Below are 21045 nucleotides of genomic sequence, written 5' to 3' on the forward strand. Positions count from 1 at the left end.
ACCCCACCTTTCTCCCCCCCACCCCCACACCACCGGAGGCATAAACCCTAACTCTACTCCGATGGCTTTAGCCGGCGGCTATGCAAATTCTAAGTTAATCCAAAACGACGCTGCCGTGGCGCCACCAAAACCTTTGTCATCTTCTGTAATCGAACGATATAAGTCGGCGTTGAAGGAGAGGGAAATAGAAATTAGGGCTTCTATGCAGGGAGGTGATGATGATGTTATCGTGTTGCCTCCGTCTATGAATGAGATTGTTAGGCTTTATGAAATGTTGTTGTCGGAACTGGCTTTTAATTCTAAGCCTATCATTACTGACCTTACCATCATTGCTGGCGAACAGAGAGAACATGGTGAAGGCATTGCTCATGCGATTTGTAATCGGATTTTAGAGGTATTGTTTTACGGTATTCTGTTTTCTTAGGGTTTATGAAATGCTGCTTACAACAACAGTTAATCCTAGCCGTTTCAATTCCCATTTTTCAATCTGATTATCTTAAAGAAGTGGTTTCTTTTGTTCTGATGTAAAAATGGTATTGCCTTTGCTTTTTCTATGGCGAATTCTATCATTTTGAAGTGTATTGAAGTGTCAAGATGAACTGTATTGTTTAAGGAGTGTTGATTCTTGTGCATTGTGTTGATTACTGTAGTGGTGAATTGTTAATCTTGTAACTGTTAAAAGTTTTTGTGGAAATGCTGTTTTTTTAGTTTGGTTTATTGCATTGTCGGGGGTATTGTCTTATAGGTATCAAAAGTTGAATGCTACATTTTAAGTCCAAGTATTCTGTGAATTCTGGTATGAAAATGTGGCATTTTATGGTATGGGAGTCCTTGGCAATAAGCAATTGAAATGAACTTAGATGCTTTAAGCTAATCTCCATGACAAATACGTGTGTAACTGAATGAAGCAGTTACAAAGTCTGGGATCTTATACGTATCATGATTCAGCTGTTCTTGCAGAATTTATGTTGTAAGGAGCTTGTGAAAACTCTTACACTCATTTCTTCTGAATCTGAAATGAAAAGTTAGAAGAAGTATACTGTGAGCGACTGACACTCAAAATTATTGATTATATCGGGCATGGACAAATATGGATTCAAATTAACGAGTTAAAGTAATACATTCATAATATTCCAGTCCTCTTGATTTGGTCTCCTTAAATTGTTTCATCTTTTTATTTTTCTTTGTTTGGGCTGCTGGTGGCTAAGTTTGGTGTGGTAGTTTGTGGTTGAGTATTAGTGTTGGATTCATCATCTCCATATGTGCTTTTAGATGAAGTTAAAGATTAGGGTGTTTCTCCTTCTAAAACAATAGAATGATGAAAGGTGCTTCCATATCCAATAGTTCAAGCGTCATGTGGTTGATGTTACAATGCGAACGGAATATACTTATTTTTATGATTAGTATTGCTGTAACACAAATTACCCTTTGAAGCTTAGTGATTCTTAGAAACTGGGCAGCAGATGTAGAAAAGTTTGTAGTCGTGCTCCTTTTGGTTGATCAATTTCTTCCCTGTGTAAATGAACAGAATACTTGTATAATAGATGATGGGGAAGTTTGTCCTTTGTTTGCTGTGGTGCATAGATTTGATATATTCTTACATACAACAGTTCAAGAGAAATATATCATGGAAGAGTAGTTTGGGTTACAGTTGATGCTTTTTCAATAGGTGAGTTGTATGAAGAAAAAGGAATTCCTGGGATTGCATGCCAAGTGTTATTCCTCTTAGAATGAACTGAAGGAGAACTAAAGAAATAATCAAAACTATATGAGATATAGAGAAAATCAGCATGGAACTACTCCCCTACTTAGTTTGAAAATTTTCTACTTTACAGTGGCTTGAGTTTTATAAGGATTATGGCTGAAAAGATAGCCATCTCTTTATTCGTTTTGATAATTATTTTGTTCACTGGGGTTTGTTGTTTTAAGGATTACTATTGAAGTGTTTTCGGCCACACATCACCTGCGACATAAGCAGGATAAAACAGATGAGGCGCTGCCAAGTATAGCTAAAACCACTTGATAGTGAAACTATTGATAACTTGTAGTAACTGTTTAGGTTAAGCTAAATCTGACCAATACTTAATCAGATTTTTATGTTTACAAGTAGAGTCTCCGTCTTTCTTATTTTTTTATTTGTCAGGAGAACTGGTAATCTTTTGTTCTTAGCATGCCATTTTGATGTATTTATTACCCATATTTTTCTGCATCCTCATATTATTCTCTTTATTTAGGTCCCAGTTGAGCAGAAACTACCTGCATTATACCTTCTGGATAGTGTTGTAAAAAATATTGGCAAGGACTACATCAAGCATTTCTCTGCCCATTTACCTGAGGTGAGTAGTTTTATATGGTATTTGCATGACTGCTATGATGTTATACCACTTTATATGATTTTCTCTCTCTTTTCCAAGGTTTTCTGTGAGGCATATAGGCAAGTGCACCCTAGCATGCATCCTGCAATGCGCCACCTCTTTGGGACATGGTCAACTGTGTTCCCAGCACCTGTTCTCCAGAAAATTGAAACTCGTCTTCAGTTTTCACAGCCGGGGGTCCAACAATCTTCTGGCTTGACTTCGTCAAGAGCATCTGAATCACCGCGACCAGCTCATGGCATTCATATAAATCCAAAATATTTGGAAGCAAGGCGTCAGCTTGGGCACTCCACTATTGATTCAGTAAGCTTTTAGTGAATCCCCATTCTCCCCTTGACATCTATTCCCTTCTCAAGTTTTTTGTTTTCTAAATCATCTCTATTTGCAGATTGATTTATGTTTTCTGGTGCTGTATTAAGTATTTATTTTGATTTATCATCTGTTACCCCTTGGTTCTCATGTCCACACCTAATATTCGAAATCGTTGAATTAAACATAAGGATTTGGCCAAATTTATGAAAAAGTCTTCAGCAAAGATATTGTACTAATTAATATAATCTGAAATGTTTTTTTCTTGGACAAGGTAAGCATGTTATATATTCAAAAGCAGAATAACTTAGCACTAAGGTAGTGCACATAACTGGAAATTTCTGTACAAAAACAAGATGAATCAGGGGCTCTCTAACACTGAGGATCTAATTAGTGTAGGCATGAGACAATTTTGGTCTAAGTTTTTTGTTATGTGAATTTTTTTCTATTAATTTATGCCTTTTAAGCTTCCTTTGGTTCCATTGGAGTTGCTTATTCCAATGGGAGGAGAATATGTTTACCACCAACAAATTCTAGGGCTTAAGACTGAAAATTACCATTTTAAAAAAAAATGTTACTTTTGAAGTATCAAATTGAGGCAGAAATGTCATTCAAGGAGACTAAGTTTAAAATTAGGTAGAAGGCTTTAATCACGCATAACAGAAGTTTAAAAGCCTTCTGCATACAACTTTACTTGTAGTACAGGTAAGACACATCGTTGACACACATCATCAACATTGTTGAGTCTTATGGTTGGATCTTCTATAGGTAGTTGTGATAGACATAATTGAAGCACTTGATTGAAGTTTTTCGTTTCATCTCATTTTTCATTCCTTTACTGGTACTTTATGTAGGTTTTGAGAATTTGGTCCTTTGGAAGTACCTGGGCCTGTAATTAAAGTAATTTTATTGGGAGATAGATAGGGGGGTAGTGAAGAACAAGCTTGATTGAGGATGCCCTGTTGACATTCCTCATTAGATGTCAAATGTGGTTAGATCTTTTTTATTCCAGATACAGATGATCCCTAGACATGTATTTTTGAAGTTAGAACTGTTCGAGCAACTTGGCTTAGTATATTTTCAAGGAGTCACCCTACAGATATCGTAGTCTAGTTATCAATCCACATGTTCTATTTTCTTTCATGCAAACTAGATGAATGGGGTAGAATGAAATAGCATTTAATAAATCTGCTGACTCCGGTTACTTCTGTATTCTTACTAGTTTGGTAGGTATAAGGGTATTACTTTGAAGTAAACGTGATAGGCTTCATAGTTGAGTTACACCGACCGACTTGCTTTATTGTACTTATTAATATGTTTCCGCTTAGATGCTAAACACGTGAAAGAGTTTTAAACTGCAAAAAGGGATGATGAGTAGAATTTCTTAGAGTGAAGTTTGACTGTTGCAGGTAAGAGCTGAAAATTCTACAGGTCATATATCTTCAGATCTGGAAGCCAAGCAAGTTCTGTCTACATCTTCAAAGAATGCGAGATCATCCTCTCCTTATAGAGTGGGGCCTCCGAGGTCATTGTCACCCACCCTCAACGAGTTTGCCTTGGATAATCCTGCCATAGGACTCAGAGAAAGGGCCTCACCGTCTCATACTGCACTTGACTATGGGTTTAGCAGAGTAAGAGGTAGAGATGTTGAGAGGAGTGAGTGGCAGAGAATTTTGCCTGATGGGGCGAATCAGCAACCAGACGTTCCTCCTAAATATCGCATGAACAAGGGAATTGATCTTCAAGGACCTAGAGCTTTGATTGATGCTTATGGAATTGATGAAAGGGAAAAAGTAGCCCATCTGAGGCAACAAAAGACTGGGAATGCCACTATTAATGGCTTAGGCAATAGGTTAGCAGTTAAGACATGGCAAAATACCGAAGAGGAAGAGTTTAACTGGGAAGATATGAGTCCAACTTTAGCAGATCAGAGCCCGTTTAATGATTTGTCAGCATCTCTTCGCCATCCTCAGAGTATCAGGATGAGACCTTGTGTTGATTCACAACATGCTGGGCCATTGGTGGCTGACCCTAGAAGGAACTGGGCTAATCGAGGGCAATATTCTTTAGTTCATGATTCTTCCGTGGATGATGTTCACTCGGTTAGTATTGATGTACTATCGCATGCAGTTATTTTCCTTTAGTATTTTGCTGACTAATGTTATGCAACTTAGTTTTTTGCTTATTAATGTTATTCAAACTTTTTTATGTCTCTGATATCTCTAACTTGTTTGGAGCAATAACAGTTAGCCTTAGCAGCATATGTTGTAATCTTATCTTCAGCTGATTGTTCAGATTGGAATTCTATATCTGCTTCCCATTGGCTAAAACAAACGTAATTGGAGCCAGTGACTTTATTTGGTTGTATTTGTTATTATCTGAGTTATTTGACGGATGTGGACCAAACTCGTACTTCTCACATTTATTTGGCGATCAAGATAGCATCATAATGCACCATGAGTTAATTCATTTGCTCTTTGTCTTGTATAAGGGGGCATCTTTTTTTTATTTTATCACTTGAGAGATATTTTTTTTCATATTGAAATTATGTCAGTTCTTTTGGCAGTCTGGTCGAGGGGCGAGAAATAAAATTACTGGATATTGCGATGAGACATCTCTGATTTCAGGTTCACATTATCTTCAAAAGCTTCCAGAAAATGTGCCACAGTTGCCTCTAAGACATTTAAAGGGTGAAGGAAGTGGAATCTCATCAGTGACCGGTGAATCAAAGCACCCTTTGATTGGCAATTTGGCTGCTGATGGACATACTTGGAGGCCACCATATGTTCCGCCAAGAATGAATCCTACTTTTGACTCTTCAGTTCAGGATGTTCGGGTGGTTACTGGACGGGGCCCTGGTGTACCATGGCCTCCCCAAAATGTGCACACTCCCCATTCTTTGACTTCAAAACCTGTTGTTCTGCCTCATAATCACGTCAGAAGTCCTTATGAAGTAAATAATGCAAGCAATTCAGTTGTCAATCATACTTTGGACAGGCCAGTTCTTCCTGAGCAACATATTGATAATTTGAAGAGCAGCTCACATATCAAGTTTCCACAATTTCCTAGTCAACACCCCACATCATTTTCTACAAGTCATCAAAATTCTGAACAAATGGCTTCAGCAGAACCTCAGCTATTGCTTTCTCAGCGTATTCATCAGACTATGCCTCCAAGTGCCTCACTTCCAGCCTCGAACCATTTGCTACCACCAACTTATAGATACCCTCTACCGGGTCCTGGTTCTTCTATAGGTCCTCACTTCTCCCGTCCAGTTTCAGGTCCACAAGTGTCTATACCATTGGTTAATGTCCCAAATACGTCGTCACAATTTTCCTCAGGAGCTTTACCACCTTTTCCCAGAGGCCCACTTCCTATGCCTTCTAAATTCATGCCAGCATCCCAAAATCCAGGTCAGGTTAATCCTAACCCTCCAGCAGCAGGCTTTTCAAGCTTGATTAACTCACTCATGGCACAAGGTTTGATTTCATTGACAAATCAAGCTCCCGCTCAGGTACTTATTCTATGTCAAGCTTTCTCTACTGTCAATTTTCTTTTGAAGATTTTTCTCAGCCATTTGTTACAATTTTTAGGATCCTGTGGGCCTTGATTTTAATCCGGATCTTCTGAAGGTTCGTCACGATTCTGCAGTAACTGCTTTATATGCTGATCTTCCAAGACAGTGCACAACTTGTGGCCTACGATTTAAATGCCAAGAGGCTCACAGCAGTCATATGGATTGGCATGTAACCAAGAATCGAGTATCGAAAAATCGCAAGCAGAAGTCTTCTCGTAAGTGGTTTGTAAGCGTCAACATGTGGCTTAGTGGTACAGAGGCTTTGGGATCTGATGCAGTTCCTGGATTTCTACCGACTGAGCAAGTTGTCGAAACGAAGGATGATGAAGAATTGGCCGTCCCGGCTGACGATGAGCAGAATGCTTGTGCACTGTGTGGAGAGCCTTTTGATGATTTTTACAGCGATGAGACTGAAGAATGGATGTATAGGGGGGCTGTCTACATGAATGCACCAAGTGGGTCAACAGTTGGAATGGAAAGGTCTCAGTTGGGTCCAATTATTCATGCGAAATGCAGATCTGAATCTAGTGCAACTCCACATGAGGACTCCAGAAAAGTGGATGAGGTGGGCCCTCTCTTTTCCTTTTTATTAGGTTAGATTATTTGATTGCATTTTAAATATTAGTGTGTTAGTTATTGCTGAATATCATGACCTGATGGTGATACACATGATGCTAAATGGCAATATGGACCCGTGACTGTAGTATCACTCTTAGTGGTGAAACACCTACAATGGAATTTAATCAGTAGTCTATTTTTCCCTGTAGTCGTATTCCTAGCAACTTTTGGGTGGTTGAGGACGTGAGATTGGCCATAGCTCGAAGCTCGAATATCTATAGTTTGTTTTTGAAGTTGTTCGGTACTTTGGGGTGTTTGTTTGGTGGGGTGTATAAGAGAAGTGTTGGATGGGTTGTATAGTTGTGCTGAATTCATTTCTTATGTATCGTTCGATTTGGTGTATTAAATAAATATAACATGCATTGCATATTTCGAAAAAAAAATCATTTGTTTTCAAAGATACCCTCCACAAATAAAATGGAAAGAATCTTGAGAAGGTTTTGAGGGAAACCGTGTCTTTACCCATGCTAATGCATTCTTTAAACCCCCCTGCGTTTTTCATGCATGCATACTTTTTCTAATACATGCTCTATTCTTGCATTAGGTATTATATATAGGCTGAAAAAGTGTACCAAACAAGGTATTAGTACATGCATTTTTTTTCTAATGCATCCTACCAAACGACCCCTTAATGACAATGCATACTTTTCTGAATACAATAATTCAAAAATGCAACTAAATTTACCTGCCAAATTCGAGTGCCTGATTGTGTATAATTAGGTGCAAGTTGAGGAGACTCAAGAATGGCCACTCTTTAGAGTCTCTAGTGTTCAATGATTATCATAAATTACTGTCTATTTGTAATCTCAAAACTGTTTAAAGTTTGAGATTTTTTTACTATTTACTTTTCCAGATGCGGGGAATGTGCTTGTTGATCCAGGGTTACTGTTTATGGTTTCTAATTTGTTTTTTTATGTTTGGAATTTGTCTTTTCTCTAGGGTCCAGAAGATGAAAGTCAAAGGAAACGAATGCGGAGTTAGCTTCATTAAATCAGCTTCTAGGTGCATTGTAACTTTATCTTGAGATTCCTCCATGATAGCATTTGAGCTTTAGATTATTTCTAGGTACCATGCCAGAATCATGTACATGTACAGGAGTTGTAACATCAAAGCTTCTTGTCAGGAAAGGTTTCATACAGTCTCTATTTTCGTTTCCATTTCGGATCTTCTTTCATCTGTTTTCTTTTCGTGTTCACCTTTTTGAGAGGCACTACCAGCCAGGTGCTTTTCGTATCCTTAGAGTGTTAAAACATTTGTGGGTTTAATCCATTTTTTTCTCCTTTCACATAGAGGTTTCTGCAGGAGGATATGCAGGGAACGCTTCGTTGTTCTTCTTCAAGCTCGTGCTCTGTCAGGACAGAATAAATCTACTGTAGGTGCAATTAGAATATCCTTCAAGTCTTATGAGATGTAAAAATATGAAAATTTTCCATCTAAATTCACTAGGCGATGTTCGAGCTGTTTCGATATGATATCTACTGCTTCTCTGTGTTGAATTACTCATCTGCTTCAGTGAAACATGTTGGCATTTGTTATGTGCTTGAGACAGAGAAGTCTAATACTAGTAGTTCTTTTGTAAACAGTTAATACTATGCTTCTGTTTGGGGATCTTTATGCAAATATCTGGTCGGATTTACTGTTTACTTTTCTTTGTCAGTATCGATAGATTATACATTAATCATATATACACATTTGCTGTCTGTTTTATGTTTATGCAGTTGCGTGGGCAGCTATTCAGATTAATTCTTCTATATAAACAATTTACAACTGTAATATTCGAATCACATATTGTAGAGCCCATTTGAGAGTAACGCTTTCAATAGAATGTTTTTCATATCTAAGGCTCGAACTCAATTGCACCTTCATAGTTCTTCATCTTTTCATGAGCACTTCACAACATCAAATAATAAAATAAAGGAAGGTTTTATTTCCATTTATATAGTATAAAAGACATTCATATGGTCGAAAAGGAAAAATGTCTTGATTTTGAGTTACCTCTTCCGTCTTAAATTATTTGTCGTGATCTTTTATACATGCCGCTTAATAAACATTGATTAAAAGAGTTTTTAAAACTCATTTATCCTTCATTAGTATTTGAACACACAACAATTATAATATCATGACAATTGAATTGTTTGTAGTCTTCAAAAACAATTACTAACTAATTAGACAATTATTGATTTTTCCTTATCTGTTTATTAAAATGAAGAATTTCTTTGAGAATGTTACGAGCGAAATGTTAGCCTCCCTTTGTTCTATCCGTAAATTTTGAATGATGAAATCAAAAATATGCAAAGAAGCAAGCAAAGGGAAATTAAAAGGATAAAGTATTTCTATGTTAAGTAATTTCCTAATTCTTAGTAAAATGACTTTTAAATATCTAAATTATGTGCAAAATATGGTGTTTCCTAACTCATTACAAAGGTCTTCATAAAGTTTTTGAGAAAATATTTTGGATGCTCTGCGTCAGATTCATGGACTTATACACTCTTAAAAAAAAGGTTGTAAATTCGAAAATGGGCGTTAAAAAATAGTGTGAGTATATGTGAAGGTTCCCCAACTCATTACGGAGGTCCTCATAATGGTTTTTGAGAAAAACTTTTGGTGCTCCGGATGCCAAATCCATGAGCTAATACACACGAAAAATTAGGAAATTTGGGCGATTCTTAAAAAAGAACTTGTAAATGCGCGTTAAAAAAATAGTGTGAGTATACGTGAAGGTTTCCCAACTCATTACAGAGATCCTCAAATATTTTTTGAGAAATTCTTTTTTGATGCTCGGGGTGCCAGATCCATGGGCTAATACACACAAAAAATTGGAGAATTTAGGGTGAAAATGCGAAAATGAGGTTTAAAAAATGGTATGAGCATACGTGAAGGTTCCCTAACTCAATACGGAGGTCATCATAAAGTTTTTTGAGAAAAAATTTTTTGGTGCTCCAAGTGCCAGATCCATGGGCTAATACACACGAAAAATAGAGGAAATTGGTGATCCTTAAAGGGGCTTGTAAATGCGAAAATAAGCGTTAAAAAAATAGTGTGAGTGTACGTGAAGGTTTCCCTGCTCATAAAGGATGTTCTCATAAAGTTCGTGAGCTATAGTCTATGGATTTTTGGTAATCCAAAACTCCGACGTATTTTTTGCCCAAATTTTTTATGGACGTACGTTAAGATGTAAGCTATAGAGCGAGTTGACCCTGACGACCAAAACGGTCCATTTTCAAAGTCAAACAATCCCCGAAGCAGGTATATCCCATTTGGTCGATTTTCATGTACTATAGTCCATAAATTTTTGGTGATCTAGAATTCCGACATCTTTTTTGCCCAAATTTTTCATGGACGTTCGATAAGACGTTATCTATGGAGCCAGTTGGTCTCGCAGTCAAAACGGACTATTTGAAGGCCAAACAAACCCAGAGCAGGTAAACCCCTCATTTTATCAATTTTCGTGTGCTATAGTCCACGATTGTTTTTGGTGATCTAGAATTCCAACAACTGTTCTCCCCAGATTTGTTGTCGACGTCCATTAAGACGTTAGCTATGGAGCCAGTTGGCACTAATGGCAAAACGACCTATTTTAAAGGTCAAACGAGCCCAAAGTAAGTATACCCCATTTTGTTGATTTTCGTGTACTAAATATTCCATCGATTATTGGTGATTCAGAATTCCGACGTCTTTTTTGCGCAACTTTTTCATGGACATCTGTTAAGACGCTATAACTAGAGCCAGTTAGTTTTGACAGCTAAATTAGACCATTTTGAAGGTCAAACGAGCCTCGAAACAGGTAAAACCCTCATTTTAACGATTTTTTAATGCTATAGTCCACGATCTTTTTTGGTTATCAAGAATTCCATCGTATTTTTTGTCAATTTTTGATGGATTCCGTTAAGATGTTAGCTATGAAGTCAGTTGTCCCTAGCATCCAAAACAATCTATTTTGAATGTCAAACGAGCCTCGAAATAGGTATACCCCCCAATTTACCGATTTTTGTGTGCTATAAGTCTATGAATTTTTGGTGATCCAGAATTACGACGTTATTTTTTCCCAAATTTTTTGTGGGCGTCCGTTAAGACGTTAGCTGAGGAGCCAGAGTGCCCTGATGGCCAAAACGTCTCATTTTTTAAGGTCAAATGAGCCCCGAGTTGCTAAATCCCCCATTTTACTGATTTTCGTGTGTTATAGTATATATATGTTGAGTGATCCAGAATTCAAACGTCTTTTTAAATAAATTTTTCCTGGACGACTGTTAAGACGTTAACTATGGAGCCAATTGGCCCTGATGGCCAAATGACCCATTTTTAAGGTCAAACAAGTACGAAGCAAGTAAACCTCATTTTGCCAATTTTTGTGTACTATAGTCCATGGATTTTTAGTGATTCAGAATTTCGACTTCACTTTAGCCCAATTTTTTTGTGGACGTCCATTACGACATTATCTACAGTGACAATTTGCCCTGACGTACAAAAAGGCCTATTTTGAAGGTCAAACGAAACCCGAAGTAGGTAAACAACCATTTACCAATTTTCGTGTGCTATAAACCATGGATTTTTGATGATCCGTAATTCTGACTTCTTTTATACCCAAACTTTTCATAGACGTCCGTTAAGATGTTATGTATGGATCCGGTTGGCCTCGACTTCAAAACGATTCATTTTCAAAGTCAAACAAGCCCCGAATCAAGTATACCCTATTTTGTCAATTTTCGTGTGCTATAGTCCATGGATTTTTGGTGATTCGAAATTCGACGTTTTTTTGTCTAAATTTTGTATGGACGTCCATTAAGATGTTATATATGGAGTCAATTGGACCTGACGGTCAAAACATACCATTTTGATAGTCAAACTAGCACCGGAGTAGGTAAACCCCTCATTTTACTACTTTTCATGTGCTATAATCCACGATCTTTTTTGGTGATCCAAAATTCGGACTTTTTTTCTCAAATATTTTGTGGACGTCCGTAAGACATTAGATATGGAACCAGTTGGACCTGACGGCCAAAATGATCCATTTTGAAGGCCAAACGAGCCCCAAAGAAGGCAAATCCCCCATTTTACCGATTTCCGTGATGCTAGTCTATGGATTTTTGGTAATCCAAAATTCTGACATATTTTTTGCACAAATATTTTGTGGACGTTCGTTAAGATGTAAGCTATTTAACAAGTTGGCCTTGACGACCAAAACGGCTCATTTTCAAAGTCAAACGAGCCTCGAAGCAGGTATATCACATTTGGCCGATTTTCATGTACTATAGTCCATGGATTTTTGGTGATTCAGAATTTCGACATCTTTTTTGCCCAAATTTTCCATGGACGTCCGTTAAGACATTATCACTGGATTCAGTTGGTCGTGGCATTCAAAACGGACTATTTTGAAGGTCAAATGAGCCCCAGAGCAGGTACACCCCTCATTTTACCAATTTTTGTGTGCTATAGTCCACGATCTTATTTGGTGATCTAGAATTCCAACGACTGTTCTCCCCAGATTTTTTGTGGACGTCCGTTAAGTTCTTAGCTATGGAGTCAGTTGGCACTAATGACCAAAACAATCCATTTAAAAGGTCAAACGATCCCCAAAATAAATATACCCCATTTTGCTAATTTTCGTGCAATATAGTCCATTGATTTCTGGTGATTCGGAGTTCCGATGTCTTTTTTGTGCAACTTTTTCATGGACATCTGTTAAGACGCTATCAATGGAGTCAGTTAGTTTTGACGGCCAAAACAGACCATTTTGAAAGTCAAACGAGCCTCGGAGCAGGAAAACCCTTCATTTTATCGATTTCTTAGTGTTATAGTCCACAATTTTTTTTTGTGATCCAGAATTACATTGTATTTTTTGCCCATTTTTTTGTGAACATCCGTTAACACGTTAGATATGGAGTCAGTTGGCCCAAAAATCCAAAACAATCCATTTTGTAGGTCAAACGAGCCTCAAAACAGGTATACCCCATAATTTACTGATATTTGTGTGTTATAGTCTATGAATTTTTGATGATATAAAATTGGGACGTCTTTTTTGCCCAAATTTTTGCCCGTTAAGACGTTCCAAAGGAGCCAGAGTGCCCTGACAGCCAAAAATTCCCATTTTTGAAGGTCAAATAAGCCCCGAGCAGCTAAATCCCCCATTTTACCAATTTTCGTGTGCTTATAGTCAATATATGTTTGGTGATCTAGAATTTGAACGTCTTTTTAAATGAATTTTTCGTGGACGTCTGTTAAGATGTTAACTATGGAGCCAATTGTTCCTAACGACCAAACGACCCATTTTTAAGGTCAAACAAGTCCCGAAGCAAGTAAACCTCATTTTTCCAATTTTCGTGTACTATAGTCCATGGATTTTTAGTGATTCAGAATTTCGACATCACTTTTCCCAATTTTTTGGTGGACTTCCATTACAACGCTATCTATGGATCCAGTTTTCCTTGACGTACAAAAAAGCCCATTTTGAAGGTCAAACGAACTCCGAAGTAGGTAAACCCCCATTTTACCTATTTTCGTGTGCTATAGTCTATGAATTTTTGGTGATCCGTAATTCTGACGTCTTTTTTGCCCAAATTTTTTGTGGACGTCCATTAATATGTTAGCTATGAATTCAGTTGGCCTCGACTACAACACAACTCATTTTCAAGGTCAAACAAGCCTCGAAGCAGGTATACCCCATTTTGCCAATTTTCGTGTGCTATAGTCCATGAATTTTTGGTGATTCAAAAATTGACCTTTTTTGTCTAAATTTGTATGGACGTCCATTAAGATGTTATCTATGGAGTCAATTGAACCTGACGGTCAAAACGCACCATTTTGATAGTCAAACTAGCACCGGAGTAGGTAAACCCATCATTTTACTAATTTTCGTGTGCTATAGGCCACAATTTTTTTGGTGATCCAGAATTATGACTTTTTTTTCTCAAATTTTGTATGGATGTCCGTTAAGATATTAGCTATGGATTCATTCGGCCCTGACGGCCAAAACAATCCATTTTGAAGGTGAAACGAGCACCGAAGAAGGTTAACCCCCCATTTTTCCAATTTTCGTGTGCTATAGTTTTTGAATTTTTGGTGATCCAAATTTCGACGTCTTTTTTGCCTAAATTTTTTGTGGACATCCGTTAAGATATAAGCAACAGAGCGAGTTGGCCCTGATGACCAAAATGACCCATTTTAAAAGTCAAACGAGCCCCAAAGCAGGTATATCCCATTTGGCTGATTTTCATGTACAATATAGTCCACAAATTTTTGGTGATCAAGAATTCTGACATCTTTTTTGCCCAATTTTTTCATGGACGTTCATTAAGACGTTATCTATGGAGCCAGTTAGTCATGGCAGCCAAAATGGACTAATTTCAAGGTCAAACAACCCAGAGCAGGTAAATCCCTCATTATACCAATTTTCGTGTGCTATAGTCCACAATCTTTTTTGGTGATCTAGAATTCTAACGGCTGTCCTCCCCAGATTTGTCGTGGACGACGTTAAGACGTTAGCTATGGAGGCAGTTTACACTAATGGCCAAAACGATCCATTTTAAAGGTCAAACGAGGCCCAAAGTAAGTGTATTCATTTTGCTGATTTTCCTGTACTATAGTCAATCGATTTCTGGTGATTTGGAATTTCGACGTCTTTTTTGCACAACTTTTTCATGGACATATGTTAAGACATAACCAATGGAGCCAATCAGTTTTGACGGCCAAGACAGACCATTTTGAAGGTCAAACGAGCCTCGGGGCAGATAAACTCCTTATTTTACCAATTTTTAGTGCTATAGTCCACAATCTTTTTGGTGATCCAGAATTCCATCGTATTTTTTGCCTATTTTGTTGTGGAAGTCTATTAAGACGTTAGCTATGGATTCAGTTGGCCATAACATCCAAAATAATCCATTTTGAAAGTCAAACGAGCCTCAAAATAGGTATACCCACCAATTTACTGATATTTGTGTGCTATAAGTCTATGAATTTTTAGTGATCCATAATTGCGACGTCTTTTTTGCCAAAATTTTTTTGTAGACGTCCGTTAAGATGTTAGATATGAACCAGAGTGCCTTGACTTCCAAATCGTCCTATTTTTGAAGGTCAAATGAGCCCCGAGCAGGTAAACCCCCCATTTTACCGATTTTCGTGTAGTTAATATATGTTTGGTGATCCAGAATTCGAACGTCTTTTTAAATAAATTTTTCGTGGACGTTTGTTAAGAGGTTAACTATGGAGTCAATTGGCCCTGACGGTCAAAACGACCCATTTTTAAGGTCAAACAAGTCCCGAACCAAGTAAACCTCATTTTATCGATTTTCATGTATCATAGTCCATGGACTTTTAGTAATCCAGAATTTCGATGTCACTTTTGCCCAATTTTTTTGTGGATGTCCATTACGATGTTATCTGTGGATCCAGTTTGCGCTGGCGTACAAAAAGGCCCATTAAGTAATGTCACACGAACCCCGAAGTAGGTAAACCCCCATTTTATCAATTTTCGTGTGCTATAGTCCTTGGATTTTTGGTGATCCGTAATTCTGATGTCTTTTTTTCCCAAATTTTTTGTTGACATCCGTTAAGACAATAGTTGTGGATCCAGTTGGCCTTGACTACAAAACGACTCATTTTCAAGGTCAAACAAGCCCCAAAGCAGGAATACCCCATTTTGCCAATTTTGTGTGCTATAGTCCATGGATTTTTGGTGTTCCGAAATTCGACGTGTTTTTGTCTAAATTTTGTATAGACGTTTATTAAGATGTTACCTATGGAGTCAATTGAACCTGACGGTCAAAACACACCGTTTTGATAGTCAAACTACCACCGGAGTAGGTAAACCCCTCATTTTACTAATTTTCGTGTACTATAGTCCACGATCTTTTTTGGTGGTCCAGAACTCCAACTTTTTTTTCACAAATTTTTTATGAACGTCCTTTAAGACATTAGCTATGGAGCCAGTTGGTCCGGACGACCAAAATGACTCATTTTAAAGGTTAAACGAGCCCCAAAGAAGGTAAACCCCCCATTTTACCAATTTTTGTGTGCTATAGTCTATGAATTTTTGGTGATCCAAAATTTCGACGTCTTTTTTGCCCAAATTTTTTGTGGACATCCGCTAAGATGTAAGATATAGAGCGAGTTGGCCCTGACGACCAAAACAGCCCATTTTCAAAGTCAAACAAGCCCCGACGCAGGTATATCCCATTTGGCCGATTTTCATGTACTATAGTTCATGGATTTTTGGTGATCCAAATTCCGACATTTTTTTTGCCCAAATTATTCATGGACGTCCGTTAAGACGTTATCTATGGAGCAGTTGGTTGTGGCAGCCAAAACGGACTGTTTTGAAGGTCAAATGAGCCCCATAGCAGGTAAACCCCTCATTTTATCAATTTTCGTGTGCTGTAGTCCACGATCTTATTTGGTGATCTTGAATTCCAATGGTTGTTCTCCCCATATTTATTATGGACGTCCGTTAAGACGTTAGCTATTTAGCCAAAATGCACTAATGGCCATAACGACCCATTTTAAAGGTCAAACGAGCCCCAAAGTAAGTATACCCCATTTTGCTGATTTTCGTGTGCTATATTCTGGTGATTCAGAATTGCGACGTTTTTTTTGCACAAATTTTTCATGGACATCTGTTAAGACGATATCAATGGAGCTAGTTATTTTTGACAGCCAAAACAGACCATTTTGAAGGTCAGACGAGCCTCGGAGTAGGTAAACCCCTCATTTTACCAAGTTTTTTAGTGCTATAATCCACGATCTTATTTGGTTATCCAGAATTGCATCGTACTTTTTGCCCATATTTTTGTGGACGTCCGTTAAGACGTTAGATATGGAGTCAGTTGGCCCTAACGTCCAAAATAATCCATTTTGAAGGTCAAACGAGCTTCGAAACAGGCATACCCCCTAATTTATCGATTTTGGTATGCTATAGTCTATGAATTTCCAGTGATCCAGAATTGCGACGTATTTTTTGCCCAAATTTTTTGTGGACATACGTTAAGACGTTAGATATGGAGCCAGAATGCCCTGACGGCCAAAACATCCCAATTTTGAAAGTCAAATGAGCCCCGAGCAGGTAAAACCCTATTTTATCGATTTTCGTGTGCTAAGTCAATATATGTTTGGTGATCTAGAATTTGAACGTCTTTTAAACAATTTTTTGTGGATGTCTGTTAAGACGTTAACTATGGAGCCAATTGGCCCTGACAACCAAAACGACCTATTTCTATGGTCAAACAAGTTCAGAAGCAAGTGAACCTCATTTTGCAATTTTCGTGTACTATAGTCCATGGATTTTTAGTGATCCGGAATTTCGACGTCACTTTCGCCCAATTTTTTTGTGGACGTCCATTATGACGTTATCTATAGAGCAAGTTTGCCCTGACGTACAAAAAGTCTCATTTTAAAGGTCAAACGAACCCCGAAGTAAGTAAACCCCCAGTTTACCAATTTTCCTATGCTATAAAGTCAATGGATTTTATGTGATAATTTTGACGTCTTTTTTGTCTAAATTTTTCATGGACGTCCATTAAGACGTTAGTTATGGATCCAGTTTGCCTTGATTAGAAAAACGTCTCATTTTCAAGGTCAAACAAGCCCCGAAGAAGGGTATACCCCATTTTGCCAATTTTCGTGTGCTATAGTCCATGGATTTTTGGTGATTTGAAATTCGATATTTTTTCGTCTAAATTTTGTATGAACGTCCATTAAGATGTTATCTATGGATTCATTAGGACCTGACGGTCAAAACGCACCATTTTGGTAGTCAAACGAGCACCGGAGTAGTTAAACCCCTCATTTTACTAATTTTCGTGTGCTATAGTCCACGATATTTTTTGGTGATCAAGTATTCCGAATTTTTTTCTCAAGTTTTTTATGGACGTCCATTAAGACATTAACTATGGATCTATTTGGCCCTGACCACCAAAACGACCCATTTTAAAGGTCAAACGAGCCCCGAAGCAGGTAAAACCCTCATTTTATCAATTTTCGTATGCTATATTACATGGATTTTTGGTAATCCAAAATTCCGACGTCTTTTTTGCCAAAATTTTTGGTGGACGTCCGTTAAGATGTAAGTTGTAGAGCGAGTTGGCGCTGACAACCAAAACGGCCCATTTTCGAAGTCAAACAAGCCCCGAAGCAGGTATATCCCATTTGGCCGATTTTCATGTACTATAATCCATGGATTTTTTGTGATCTAGAATTCCGACATCTTTTTTGCCAATATTTTTCATTGACGTCCCTTAAGACGTTATCTATGGAGCCAGTTGCCTTGGCAGTCAAAACGGATTATTTGAAGGTCAAACGAGCTCAGAGCAGGTAAACTCCTCATTTTATCAATTTTCGTGTGCTATAGTCCATGATATTTTTTGGTAATCTAGAATTTCAACGACTGTTCTCCCCAGATTTGTTATGGACGTCCGTTAAGACGTTAGATGTGGAGCCAGTTGGCACTAATGGGCAAAACAACCCATTTTAAAGGTCAAACGAGCCCCAAAAGTAAGTATACCCCATTTTGCTGATTTTCATGTACTATAGTCCATCGATTTCTGGCGATTCAGAATTCCGACGTCTTTTTTGCGCAACTTTTTCATGGACATATGTTAAGGCGCAATCAATAGAGCCAGTTAGTTTTGACGGCCAAAACAAACCATTTTGAAGGTCAAACGAGTCTAGAATCCGGTAAACCCCTCATTTTACCGATTTTTTAGTGCTATAGTCCACGATCTTTTTTGGTGATCCAGAATTCCATTGTATTTTTTGCCCATTTTTTTGTGGACGTCCGTTAAGACGTTAGCTATGGAGTCAGTTGACCCTAACACCCAAAAGAATCCATTTTTGAAGGTCAAACGAGCCTCGAAACAGGTATACCCCCTAATTTACTGATTTTTATGTGCTATAGTCAATGAATTTTCGGTGATTCAAAATTGCGACGTATTTTTTGTGGACGTCTATTAAGACGTTAGTTATGGAGCCAGAGTTCCCTGACAGTCAAAACGTCCCATTTTCAAGATCAAATGAGCCGCGAAGCAGGTATTCCCTATTTTATCGATCGTGTATTATAGTCCATGGATTTTGGTGATCTAAAATTCCAACGTCTTTTTGCACAAATTTTTCATAGACGTCCATTAAGACGGTATCTACGGAGTCAGACCTTGATTGCTTAAAAAAAGGACCATTTTGAAGGTCAAACGAGCCCCGAAGCAGGTAAACCCCTCATTTCACCGATCTTATTTTCTATAGTCCACGATCTTTTTTGGTTTTACAGAATTCTAATGTATTTTTGCCCAAATTTTTTATGGACGACTGTTAAGACGTTGTTATGGAGCCAGTTGGCCTTGACAGCCAAAACGGCCGATTCTGAAGGTCAAACAAGCTAAAGAAGGTAAACCCCCCCATTTTATCATTTTTCGTGTGCTATAGTTCAAGAATTTTTGGTGATTCGGGATTTCAATGACTTTTTTGCCCAAATTTTTTGTGGACGTCCATTAAGACATCAGTTGTGGACCCACTTGGTTTGACGGTCCATGGATTTTTGGTGATTCGAAATTTCGATGTCTTTTTTGTCCAATTTTTCATGGACATCCATTAAGACGTTATCTATGGATCAAGTTGACCCTGACAGTCAAAGCGGACCGTTTCAAATGTCAAACGAGCCCCGGAGCAGGTAAACCCCTCATTTTATTGATTTTTATGTGCTAGTCCACGATCTTTTTTGGGGATCCAGAATTCTGCGTCTGGTTTGCCCAAATTTTTTGTGGATATTTGTTGAGACTTTAGTTATGGAGTCAGTTGGCTCTGACGGCCAAAATGACCCACTTTGAAGGTTATACAAGCCCCGAAGCAGGTAAACTGTCATTTTACCGATTTTCGTGTGCTATAGTCAATGAATTTTTTATGATCCAAAATTCCGACGTCTTTTTTACCCAAATTTTTTGTGGACGTCCTTTAAGATGTTATCTATGAAACCAGTCTGTCAGACGGCCAAAATGGTCCATTTTCAAGTCAAACAAGCCCCAAAGCATGTATATCCCATTTTGTCATTTTCGTGTACTATAGTTCATGAATTTTTGGTGATCTAGAATTATGACGTTTTTTTTGCCCAACGGCTAAAACGGACCATTTTGAAGGTCAAACGATCCCCGGAGTAGGTAAACCCTTCATTTTACCAATTTTCGTGTACTATAGTCCACGATCTTTTTTGGTAATCCAGAATTCCGATATTCTTTTTGCCCAAATTTTATTTGGACGCCTGTTAAGACGTTAGTAATGGATCCAGTTTGTCATGACCACCAAAACGGTCCATTTTCAAGATCAAACAAGTCCTGAAGCAGGTATACTCTATTTTACCACCCATACATATTTCGATTCTCTGCTTCCCCGAAGCAGGTCTAACGCGTTGGAATTCTAATTGATATCGCTAGCTCCACCACCTAATTTCTTGCATTTACCACCTATACATATTTCGATTTTCTTCTTCCCTGTTGTTTTAGCTGTTGCTACAGATACATTAGGCCTGCTGCCTACATTACCAATATGACAATCACTAGCTACCAAGCCATTCACCTTTTGTCTCAGGGACCGTAACTTGTAAACTACATGCCCTGTTGATACCAGATTTAGCGTCTGAGCTCAACCATCGAAAAACAGGCTTAATTTTCATTTATAATGCACATATAAGATACTCTCCAGACAATTCCACACGTCCTATGTGACATAATACACATATAGAACGTTACGTGGAACATAAATTTATCATGTAAAACTTCATGTAGAACGACTCTATCTATTTGTAACAAGTTTAAATGTTTACTTGTGTACACCCAAAATTAAAGAACATAAATGTCATTTTCATAATTTTTAAAGAACTCATTTTTCTAAAAATATATCATCTAAAATATCTTAATAAACCAAACATTAGAAATTAAAAAAAGAAAAAAAAATTTTTCTTTTCCTCCATAAAAATTTTTAATTCCTAAAATGATGAAGATATTTGATAATGACACCATAAAATTTGACCAACACTAAGAATTGAAAATACAAACACACCACACACCCTCCATGAGAGTTTAGTTTTTTTTTTTTTAAGCTTTTAACAATGGCTGCCACACAAGCTGAGTTCAGCAAAACTGCTGGAAAACCAATTCACTGCAGAGGTACTCTTCAGAAACTCCCCCCCCCCCCCCA

At 37.8% G+C, this 21045-nt stretch overlaps 2 protein-coding genes across 11 annotated transcripts in view; both read left to right on the forward strand.

Annotated features, from left to right (window-relative positions):
* Nucleotides 1-6: 6 nt before the first annotated feature.
* On the forward strand, nt 7-8527 carry LOC107007388 (polyadenylation and cleavage factor homolog 4). Of its 9 annotated transcripts, none has more exons than XR_001455056.2 (9): nt 62-394; nt 2235-2336; nt 2415-2678; nt 4094-4786; nt 5239-6198; nt 6278-6826; nt 7819-7881; nt 7945-8007; nt 8170-8527. XR_001455056.2 is itself a non-coding variant. In XM_027913525.1 (8 exons), the coding sequence occupies exons 1-7, from the start codon at nt 62-64 to the stop codon at nt 7858-7860; spliced, it is 2943 nt and encodes a 980-aa protein (XP_027769326.1). In that variant the 3' UTR covers nt 7861-7881; nt 8170-8527. The 9 variants fall into 9 exon arrangements, 5 of the variants coding, with proteins under 5 accessions (XP_015061479.1, XP_015061482.1, XP_027769326.1 ...); XR_003575668.1 differs by having other exon boundaries at nt 8182-8527; XR_001455054.2 differs by having other exon boundaries at nt 7819-8007.
* Nucleotides 8528-20825: 12298 nt separating this feature from the next.
* Nucleotides 20826-21045, forward strand: part of LOC107005347 (alcohol dehydrogenase-like 7) — a 4261-nt gene continuing 4041 nt past the window's right edge. Inside the window, exon 1 of one of the 2 annotated variants that reach the window (XM_015203918.2) lies at nt 20826-21014. In XM_015203918.2, the coding sequence (XP_015059404.1) occupies nt 20957-21014 (58 nt within the window). In that variant the 5' untranslated portion in view covers nt 20826-20956. The remainder of the gene's footprint in view (nt 21015-21045) is intronic. The other variant, XM_015203919.2, reaches the window with a different exon arrangement.

Source organism: Solanum pennellii, chromosome 12 (assembly GCF_001406875.1).
Source record: "Solanum pennellii chromosome 12, SPENNV200".
Lineage (NCBI taxonomy): Eukaryota > Viridiplantae > Streptophyta > Magnoliopsida > Solanales > Solanaceae > Solanum > Solanum pennellii.